This window comes from Eulemur rufifrons, chromosome 16 (genome assembly GCF_041146395.1).
Source record: "Eulemur rufifrons isolate Redbay chromosome 16, OSU_ERuf_1, whole genome shotgun sequence".
Lineage (NCBI taxonomy): Eukaryota > Metazoa > Chordata > Mammalia > Primates > Lemuridae > Eulemur > Eulemur rufifrons.
Window position 1 is genome coordinate 55,564,412 of NC_090998.1, and position 11,739 is coordinate 55,576,150.

General features: G+C 34.8%; 1 protein-coding gene across 1 annotated transcript in view; it reads left to right on the top strand.

Moving 5' to 3' along the window:
- The window catches only part of RAB21 (RAB21, member RAS oncogene family), a 28,500-nt gene extending 16,761 nt beyond the window's left edge, over nucleotides 1-11,739 (top strand). Inside the window, exons 4-7 of the mRNA XM_069489675.1 lie at nucleotides 1,199-1,262; nucleotides 7,719-7,773; nucleotides 8,277-8,365; nucleotides 11,264-11,739. Coding sequence (XP_069345776.1) covers nucleotides 1,199-1,262; nucleotides 7,719-7,773; nucleotides 8,277-8,365; nucleotides 11,264-11,406 — 351 coding nt within the window. The 3' untranslated portion in view covers nucleotides 11,407-11,739. The remainder of the gene's footprint in view (nucleotides 1-1,198; nucleotides 1,263-7,718; nucleotides 7,774-8,276; nucleotides 8,366-11,263) is intronic.

The window sequence follows — 11,739 nt, forward strand, 5'->3', positions numbered from 1 at the left end:
TTGAATTGCATTGAAAAAAAATGAAAGCAGGCGTCCTAGTTTTTTATTCTGTAATTTTATTGTAATCAACATATTTAAAATCATAAGTTTAAAAGATTAATTTACTTAATTCTAGTATACTTCCAGCTTCATTCATAGTGGAGAATCAATTTGTAACAGAAACCATTATACACCAGTGGTTCTCTCTGAGGGGATAGCAATGTCTGGGGAGATCTTTGGTTGTCACAACTGGAGGCGGCTACTGGTATCTAATGGGTAGGAGGCCAGGGATATTGCTAAACATCCTACATTGCACAGGATAGTCTTCCCCAACAGAGAATGATTTGAGCCATGATGTCAGTATTGCCAAGGTTGAAAAACTCTCTCATATACTAAAAAATGAAAATTTATTTTGCCACTGTTATTTTTGGTGCCCATATACCTTTTTTTTTTGTAGAGTATGGCACAGAAACTCCTGTGTCTTCTGTTTAGGAACCAAATAGGATACAAATAGGGTACAAAAAGACTTTTAAGCCCGTGTGTTCTTGACTGCAAAGTGATACTATATAAGCATCTATTATCAGAGGCCGGAGTTGACATGTTTTTGCTCTGGTGAATAGCTTTGCTTGGAGCTATGGAAGACTGATGAAAATTTGTAATTAGAGGTGCTTCCGTGTATACCCATATGTAGATACATAGAGAGATTCTTTTGTGTGTTTATATGTATGTGGTTTGCAATATAACATGGCAGTATCCGTGGTCCCCAACCTTTTTGGCACCAGAGACCGGTTTCATGGAAGACAATTTTTCCACAGACCAGAGGGTGGGTGGAGGCGGAGCTCGGGCAATGATGCAAGCAATGGGGAGCATCTGTAAATACAGATGCAGCTTTGCTTGCTTGCCCACTGTTCACCTCCTGCTGTGCACCTGCCTCCCCCCTAACCTCCAAGTTTCATGGAAGACAATTTTTCCACGGGGTTGGGAATGGGCAGAGCTCTGCAGCCTGGTCCCTGACAGGCCACAGATGGTCTGTGGTCCAGGGGTTGGGGACCGCAGCATTAAATGATCTTTCAGTGATTCATTTCTAGTGATAACTAAATGTATGGGCTGTTAGACAAAATTCTGAGGTATTTTTTACAGTGTTGTTGCTTTTTTGAATGTTATAGTAGTAGTCATTCTAACAGGATTTGTTTTAATATTTGCTCTTTTGTACACACAGGTAAAAAACTGGGTCAAAGAATTACGGAAAATGTTGGGAAATGAAATCTGTTTATGTATAGTTGGTAAGCAGCATCATTACTCTTTTTGAAAGGTCCTTTGTTTCCTTAATGTTTTAGTTAAGACATAATAAACAAGTAATTTTTGTTTTGAAGATATATGAGAAAGGAAGAAGAAATATTTAAATATTAAATATTTTAGATTAATTTAGGGTTTGGCAGCAATTTTCTAGGAGATTCAAAATCTATACTTAGGGGAGCAAGTGGGGAACTAAATGCTTGAGGCCTCAAGTTTCCCCAGCCTTGCTTCAATTCGACATTGACTTTTTCACCCTAAGATTTTGTTTAGAAAAAAAGGAGTTTAGAAACTATTTTAAAATAAAATTAAAGCCAGTGACTTAAGCCAGTGTTCTTGTTCTATACATTTAACTATACACATTAATGTAAAGGACATATTTGACTTCAGTGATACAAGTAGATCATGATCCTAGGGTAGAGGAATATTCTTAATGAGATAAAGGAACTCTAGAACTCACTCTCGGACTTCTGGAATTTCTTTTTGGTTCCCTTTTTCTGTAGATTATTATTTCTTCATGACCAGATCTCAGTTTTGGGAAAAAAAGGAAAAATAGATTATTATTTCTATGATTAGTTATTGAGCAATAAAAGTATAATAAACACTGTCCTTGTACACTCGATAGACATTGTCTCATGTAATCCTCATAACCTTATGAGGGCTTTATAGAGGAAGCTGAGTCCTGGAGCTGGTTAATAACTTGCCCAGTATCAGGCAGCTGTAAGAGACTAGATTTGAATTGAAGTCATACTGACTCCTATGCTTATGATATTAATCCTTATGATATGTAACCTCATGTTGTTTTCCCTCTTCCTTTCTACATGGCTGATAATAGTAAGAATGACCTGGGAGAATCCAAGATAGTTTTAGTGGAGGACAAAGATAGTATTTGCAGAAATGAAAGAACAGAATGGTCACCGCGGGGAAATCCAGCTTTCAGCCTTAAGATTTTTTTTTTTTTTAACTTGGGTTAACATTTCTTGTATCTTGTCACCATTAGATTGATAACTTTATAGCCTGCAGATGATGGTGCACGTCTGAGAGAAGAGGCCAAGGAGATGATTTCCCCTGCTTTTTGGTGTCGATGCTAGATGTTAAGCTAGATAGCAGGAATATTTCATAATTTTGAGAGCCCATTTACCATTGTTCCCAAACTTGGCTATTATTAAGATAACCTGGAGAACTTTAAAAAATTTTTCAAAAGTTTCTCAGGCTTCATTCCAAACAGGTTAAATCAGAATCTTCCAGCCTGAGCAAGAGCGAGACCCCACCTCTACTAAAAATAGAAAGAAATTATATGGACAGCTAAAAATATATATAGAAAAAATTAGCCGGGCATGGTGGCGCATGCCTGTAGTCCCAGCTACTCGGGAGGCTGAGACAGGAGGATCACTTGAGCTCAGGAGTTTGAGGTTGCTGTGAGCTAGGCTGACGCCACGGCACTCACTCTAGCCTGGGCAACAGAGTGAGACTCTGTCTCAAAAAAAAAAAAAAAAAAAAGAATCTTTATGGATGGGGCTAGGAATTCTCTCTTTTCACCCTACCTTCATTCCTTCCACAAATATTTTTGAGTGGCTGCTTTGTTCTAGGCACTGTGCTTTTAATTCTGATTTAGCCTATATGCATGCTGGTGTTTGGGAACAACTGTATCTATTCTGACACAATTCAAGAATCTCATTCAGATCATCATGTTACTATTGTATGACTTGTGGTGACTCTTGTTATCAGGCTACTACCTTTTTTTTTTTTTTTAACTCATTTTGAAAGTTTTCACTTCACATTTATCTAAAATCATATTCCTTGTAACGATTACTTACTAATTTTTTAAGGTGAACTTTTTATTGAAATATGTACAGGAAACTATATAAATCTTTAATAACAATATTATTTTCACAAAATGAAAATTTCTCAAAGTGTAAACAGTACCCTAGAAACCCACTTGTGCTTCTTTCTCATCCCAACACTACCATAGTTGCCTTCCCCTCATCATTCCCTACCCCTAATCACTATCCTGACTTTTAACTGCATGAATTAGTTTTGTTTTGAATTTTATATAGGTGGAATCATATGATATAAACTCTTTTGTGTCAGGCTTTTTTGGCTTTACATTATGTTTACAAGATTCCTTTGTGTTGTTGTATATAGTTGTAGTTCACATTTTATTCTCTCTGCTGTCTAATACTTTATTCTATGAATACTCCACAGTTTATCCATTTTGCTATTGATGGACATTTGCATTATTTTTTCCACTTCTTGATTTTTATTCTATACTCTGTAGCAGCTCAGTGTTTATTCTGTCTTCTGTTTTATTAATGACTTTGAAATAATACTACTGCCTCACGGGATTGAGATGATGATTATATAATGGTTTGAAAAACACTTAGCATAGAGATAGGCATTTGACAATATTTATTTATTCCTTTCTCTTTACATAAGGTAACCCTTCAAGCATCTGAAGCCCACTTGAACAGTTCTCCTAAAGTCTTATATTCTCTGGTTGTTCAGCCGATTTTCATGTGGCCTACCTTCTAGATGTTTTCATCATCCTGATCATTTTCTCCTAGGTTTATTTCAGTGTATTACTGTATCTCCTACATTTGGAAATAAACACCAGAATCCAAATGTTGTTGAGCATATGTACTTATAGTTCCCCCCCCTTTCCTAATCCTTGCACTGTCTTTCTATCAAGATTACATAAACTTTTTAGTAGCCATGTCAACTCAAGTCATAGTCTCTTTTACATAGATTATAGTTAACAAAAATAGGAAGTCCTTTTTTATAAGTATTGCTGCTCAGTCAGGTTTTTCCCAGCTTGTTTTTGTGTATTATAATTAAGTTATTTAAACCTAGGTGTAGAAATTTCAACTTGTCATATGTTCTTAAATCTTAATGTTTGATATACAATCTACTAGTTTTTTCATATGTAAATTGAATACTTAACCTTCTGGGTCCTTAACTAAGCCACTGATAACCCTAACCCAGTAACACAGTCTTGCCTATGGCTGCTCTACTTGCTAGCACTCACCATTTAGTCTGTCCGCAACATTTATATGTTTATTAAACAAATATTTATCATTAATCATCATTAACCATTTATTGAGTACCAGGCACTGTTCTAGGAGCTACACATTTACTATTTCATTTAAGCCTCCTAACAATGCTGTAGGAAGACCATTTCCATTTTACAGATGAGGAAATGGGCTTAGCGTGCTTGATACTTCTCAAAGTCACATAGCTAGTTAGAGGTAGACCTGGGATTTCAACTCATGTCTGCCTGCCACTTCAAGCCCATATCCTTAATAAGCACTATATATTACTTACTATGTACCAGGCTTTGGGACTGGTATAGTGAATAATTAAACAAAATAGATATGGTCCTTGTGCTTCCAGAGCTGCTTGTGTAGAGACAAAGAGAAAAACAAGCTACTACTGTACATTGTGATAAATGTTATGAAAGGGGAAGTGTGGAGTAGAGTGCTGTGAGAGCTCAAAAGCCAACCTAACTATTAATAGGTTGGGGGGGATTTCTTAGAATAAGTGTTAAATAAACTAAGTTAACTAGATGAAGCCAGCGGGGTGGTGGTAGAAGTGTATTACCTATCATGGACTTTAATTCTCTCGTAACAATATTTATTTTCTATTTGATCCTTCACTGTAGTGAATATGGCAGATATCAATAACTGCTCTTTATTGAGCATGAATTATATGCTAGGCCTTTTACATATATCTTATTTTCATAGCAACCCTGAAAGGTTTGTTAGCTACATTTGCATGAAGTGAGAGTAAGAGAGGTTCAGTAATTTGCCCAAAATCTTATAGTTATGAAATGAGCCAGGACTTAAAAACAAGATGTATTCGATTTAAAAGCTTTTTGAAAGCTTCTTTCCACTACGCCCCACAACCATCCAGTTTAAGCAAAATATGATTCTAGTTCTTTATCATGTTAAGTCATCTATCCTTAGCAGTGGGCAAATTCCCTTCTATATTCTTAATTCAAATATGTATTAAAGACGATAAAGTTTTTACTATTCTTAAAGGGTAAGCTTTCCCCCTGTCTCTTAGATACCCTCAGCCTATTTGTGTGTGTGTGTTTTTTAATCCTTTATAGTACTGTACTGTCAAGCAGGTGCTTACGTTGGTGCTTGTCCTTGTTTCAGATGTTTTAAGCCTATCAGAAAGTTCCCTGTGTAGCTGCAGGATAGTATTGAAGCAGATACGAGCCTCCCTTAGCTGTCTTGCTTTTGAAAGAATATAGGTCCTAAAAGGTTCTTGAGCTTGGAAAGATAACAGTCACTAACAGGTCAGTTTTCTGCAACATATTTTGCATTATCAAGCCATTGTGAACACTTGATTGTTCAAAGTAGTAGTTATTTAGTAGAGGGATTTAAAATTTTTTAAATTTAAAATACTAATTACGTTTTTAAAATAGCTATTTTAATAATGACTTGATTTATTAAAATTAGTCAAGTTTAAAATACTATTAAATAATAAAGCAGGCCGGGTGCGGTGGCTCACACCTGTAATTCTAGCACTCTGGGAGGCCAAGGCGGGTGGATCGCTCAAGGTCAGAAGTTCAATACCAGCCTGAGCAAGAGCGAGACCCCTTGTCTCTACTAAAAATAGAAAGAAATTAGCGGCCCAACTAAAAATATTTAGAAAAAATTATCTGGGCATGGTGGCGCATGCCTGTAGTCCCAGCTACTCGGGAGGCTGAGGCAGAAGGATTGCTTGAGCCCAGGAGTTTGAGGTTGCTGTGAGCTAGGCTGACACCACGGCACTCTAGCCAGGGCAACAGAGGGAGACTCTGGCTCAAAAAAAAAAAATAATAATAATAAAGCAATGTCTGAATAATTTTCCCTAAATATTCATTTGAGACTGCAGTAAGGTAGTTATCTACTTTTCCTAGCCTCACTCTTTTTACAGGTGTTGATGATTCTGGTGTTATTTGGAAAACAGGCATTAAAGATCTAGAAGAAAAATTCCGTAGGATTTTAGTTAATTGGAACCAATTAATTGCTATCTGTAGGAGACTATCCAGTTTTTCCTTTTTAGAGGCAGAATTTGTGCTTGTCTGTTGGAGCCACTGGCCACCAGGTGGTGCTTTTTGCATTCCTTGCAGAATAAAACAACTTGTTCCTCTGGTTACTGTCAGGTATATTGTTTATAATATTTAACAAATTAAAAATTTTTGTGACAAATATAATGTAGGAAATCAGAACTAATATGAAACTTCTTGCTGAGGTAGACAGAGAATTGTACAAAGAAGGAAGGGCTTGTTACTGAATTTGTTGGTACCCACTAAGCTTTGCTGTTGTCTGCCTCCCTCCCTCTCATCCTTAGGTTATAGTGGCAAATAGTTTCTTGCAGCTGCCCGCAATTAGGTGGTCAGATTACCTGAGGTCCTCCATATGCAGAACCTCTAGACTTGTACTTCTTCTCAGTGCTAAACATTGTATCTTTCATTGGGTGCTTACTTCACTGCTTTATCTGAAATTATCTTCTAGACTATATAAGATCCCAAGAAAAACATTACCTTATTTATAAGGTTTCTTTTTTTCCCCCCTAAAAGTCATAATAGAAGAAATGAAAGTATTTATTTGACGTGTCCTTCCTTAGGGTATTTTTCCCTATTCCTATCTGTTGTTTCCATTACCTATAGCACTCTGTGTCCAGCCAACTCGTCTTGACTTCTATCCTGTATTCAATGAGGAATCTGCCTTTTGCAGTTTCCTCATTTTTGTTTTGATGACTCCTTAGCATGATCTCAGCTTGGTTCCATCGTTTAAGGAGAGCTAACCTTATTTTTAATAATTTTAAATCTGCATGATATACATATATTAAGTTCTAATAATAAGTCACCAAAATTGTTTTTTAAACAAACAATACAGTTTTGCCCCCTATGGTGGTGGAGTACTTAAAAACCCATACATTGTAATTCTTATTTTAACCAGTTTATATCATCTGGAAAACCAACATACTCTGAGGGTCCAAGAGGCCAGCCTAATATATTTTAGTAAACATTGAGATAGCCATACTTGATTATCCACTGGCTTAAAGTTGATTGGGGACTGTAGAAAATTTTGCTCTAACTTTTGACCTTTATACTTGGCTAAGAATCATAGGTTTGTCCCTAGATTCTGTAGGGAATCTTAGTTCCTGGTATACCCTAAATCCAAGAAGAGTGCCCATCTCTTTGGAAGAGTTTTCTCTGACAGAAACTGTAGATTCAGGAAGGATATGCATTGAGCCATTTGAGGAAGGATGAGGCATGATCAACAGTCACATAATAGGGGTTAACTTTATGGTTTCAAGATATTTACAAGTCTGATGGGGATTTGTATTATTTTTGCAGATAATTGAAATGGCAGTTGTATATTTAGAATTGGCTTAATTTTATTATAAAAATGAATCAATATTAAATACTAGTATTTACTTTTTCAAATTAGGTAATAAAATAGACTTGGAAAAGGAGAGACATGTTTCCATTCAAGAAGCAGAATCGTAAGTGTCATATCCTCCTACCCCCATCACTCCCCAGTAGAAGTCTTTTTCTTTGTACTATGTGCTTTTCCATTTAGATATTACTCAAACCTCTTAATGTAGATTAAACTATTGGATTCAGTGACGCATGTTTACCTAGTAATTTCTAGACTTCTTGGTGATATTTAAAGATATTCCACTCTCACTTCCCTTTTTTTATCTTAGTAAAAAACACAAGAGTGATGTAAAAGAAAACTGTCATGATCAAATAGGCAGTGACTCACAAAAACTTTTAAAGTATTTGGGTTCTAAATTAATCTATAAAAATTTTAATTCTTATAATTCATTTAAAATTTGGCTCAATGTGTAGAGAGGTTACACTGCTATATAAACTTAATTTCACTAAATTTGAGTAAATTAATAAGTCACTAAAATTGCTAATGTAAAAAATCTCAAATAGCAGTTATGACAAAATTATGAAAAATGTTTTACATCAATCACTGATGTTACTTTTTTTTTTTAAGGTATGCAGAATCGGTCGGAGCAAAACATTATCATACTTCAGCCAAACAGAACAAAGGAATTGAGGAACTCTTTCTTGACCTTTGTAAAAGTAGGTATATTCAGCTTTAGTATGTTTAGAAATGGCTCCTTTTAAACTCTTGATAATATTTCTAAAGTGATGTTTAACCAATCTAAATGACCACATTGATAATTTGTCACATCTACCAATACTGTTATTTACTTAATATTTTCTCTTTAACTCATGTTTTAAAGCTTAAATACCTACTTTAGTCCTATTTCAAGCAATAAATAATGATTATGAAATCATATTTGTTGTACAGGCTAAATGCATATTAAAATATATGCGTAATTATTAAAAGTAAAAATGGAGGGGGAATTTACAGATGAAAACATATTTAAGACTTATAACTGCCTGTTGCAGTGGATGGACCTTATTTGGATACTGATTTGACAAACTAGTGAAAAAGAACAGTTGTGAAACACTCACTGGATATTTGAATATACGCTGGATATTTGATGATACTAAGATACTGTTAATTTTGTAACAATAATTATGATTATGGTATTGTTATGCTTTAAAAAAGGAATTTTTTTAGAGACGTATTAAAATAACTTGTGGATAAAATTATGGATCTGGGATTTGATTAAAAATAATGGTAGAGATATGTAGGGGTATGGTTAAAATTGGGTGATAGATTTTCATTATTCATTTTTTTCTACTTTTATATGTTTGAAATTTTCCATGTTGTAAACGTTTTTTAGAAAGACAAAATAAAATAAATTTCTTTATATATAACCTGAAAGTCATTTCTCATATCACCAATGGAATACATACCATATTTAGAAAATCCCTAGTCTATGTAATAATGGATGGAAATTATTTTGTCAAGTTGTAGTCCCTGAATTTATAGACCACAGACTCTTTTGAGAATTTGGTGAAACTGTTTTTTCCTCTAGAAATTTATATTCACACACACACATGCACACACAGAGGCTTGGGGTTAAATTTCAGTTTTATGAAGCCCTGAAGTCATTCATAATTCTTCTAGAATAGTGATTATCTAAGTGATGTCCCCTGTTCAGCAGCAGCATCACTTCAAAATGTGTTAGAAATGCAAATTCTTGGGCCTTACCTCAAACCTACTGAATCAAAATCTCTGGAGATCATGCCCAGAATCTGTTTTAACAAACTCTCCATATGATTCTGACACACACTAAATTGTGAGAACCACTGCTGTGCATAATCACTTGAGGATCTTGTTAAAATGCATATTTTGATTTAGTAGGTCTGGTGTGGCTTAAGGTCCTCATTTCTACAGGCACCCGAGTGGTGATGATGCTAGTTCTCAGACCATACTGAGTAGCAAGGCTCTGGGTTAGTGGCTTACAAATGTTATAAATCTTATGTCTTCAAAAAATGTCTGAGTATTCTCCATATTTATTTAAAAATTATAGCCAGGAGCAGTGGCTCACGCCTATAATTCCAGCACTTTGGGAGGCCGTGGTGGGAGGATTCCTTGAGGCCAGAAGTTTGAGATCAGCCTGGGCAACATAGCAAGACACCATCCCTTAAAAAATAATTAACTGGGCATGTTGGTGCACACCTGTAGTCCTAGCTATTCAGGAGGCTGAGGTAGGAGGATCGCTTGAGCCCAGGAGTTGGAGGTTATAGTGAGCTATGATCGCACCACTGCATTCCAGCCTGGGCAACAAAGTGAGACCTTACCTCAAAAAAAAAAAAAGTCACCATGGTGTCTGTGGAAGAAAAAACATTTTTTAAAATTATATAACATATGCAAGTACTAAATATTTTATATATGTTAAAACTTGCCTAGAAAATGTAAATTTTGGAAGGTTAAGAAAAATAAGTATCAAGAGAATTTGTAATGTTTCCTTATTTCCCCAGTTTGGAAACCATTGTTCGAGAGCAGTCTATAGACGCAGATTTAAGAACCCTTGTTCTATTTTAAGAACTCCCTCTTTTCTTCCGTTATCTTGTCAGATATGTATTTTGCAAATAACTTTTTCCCAGTCTGTCTTGTATTTTCATTTTTCTTACCCATGTCTCTCAAAGAATAGAAGTTTTAGATCCAATTTGTCAGTTTTTCTTTTATGATTCATGTTTTTTTACCTTATATGCGAAATCTTTGCCTAAGCCAAAGTCACAAAAATTTTCTACTACAAAAATTTTTTTCCTATGTTTTCTTCTAGAAATTTTATTTTACAATTTACACTTAAATCTATAATTCATTTTTGTTGATTTTGTATATAGCGTGGTGTGGGTTAAGGTTTATTTTTTATATTTAAACATCCAGTTCTAGGACTGTTTCTTGAAAATATTATCCTTTCTTCATTGAATAACCTTGGCACATATGTCAAAAATCAAGAGACCATATATATGGGATCTATTTCTGGACTCTGTTTTCTGTTCCACTGATCTCTGTTTCTCCGTTCATCAATATCTCACTATCTTTATTAGTGTAACTTTATACTGTGTCTTTAAATCAGATAGCATGAGGCTTCCAGCTTTGTTCTTCAAAGTTCCCTCATCTTAAACTCTTTTATTCTTTCAAATATCATTTGCTTAAATGTATTACATTTCTAGTTGAAGAATAAATCCTATACCCTACCTAAATATCACTTATACTTGGAACAATTTGAATTTTTGGACCTATATCTAAGTATTTGGGAAAATCTTAAAGATTAATCTTATACACAGTTATTTGTTCAAAACAAAACAAAAAAATTTCTTTATTGACGTCATTGTGGCCATTATACCACTTGGATAAATATGCTTGTTACTTGATTCTAGGTTTTTAAAACTTGCGAGTAAAGCTATTTTAGTGGGCTGACACAATGTTCATTGTATTTAGTTACCTTGTTGGTTGAAAGTCAGAAATAGCTATCATTGTGTTATATAGAAATTATAGAAAGAGAAAACTCAACACTTGTGGTCTTAATAATTTTTACTTTCTCCCTGTTTTAGGGATGATAGAAACAGCACAAGTGGACGAGAGAGCAAAAGGCAATGGCTCTAGTCAACCAGGAACTGCAAGGCGAGGCGTACAAATTATCGATGATGAACCTCAAATGCAGAGTGGAGGTGGAGGGTGCTGTTCTTCTGGATAATGTTGACACCTAAGAAATTAAAACAAAACTGTGGATCATTGCCCTCAACATGAAGACTGCCATATTCCAAGTCACATTATTTTACCAACGGAGTTATAGAATTAACAGTATTTTAAATTACGTTTATAACACTGCAGAGACCTTAAGTGCTAAACTTAGTGGAGTTTGTGACCAGAGAATTGGCATTTTCTACAAATGTTAACAAAGCAATTACCAATGGCCTTTTTACATATTTTTTCTTTAATGAGGAATAATATGCATGTAGAAAAGACCTACTTAAAGGCTTCATTTATATTCTTTTAAATCAAATCTTTATTTAATAACTTATATATG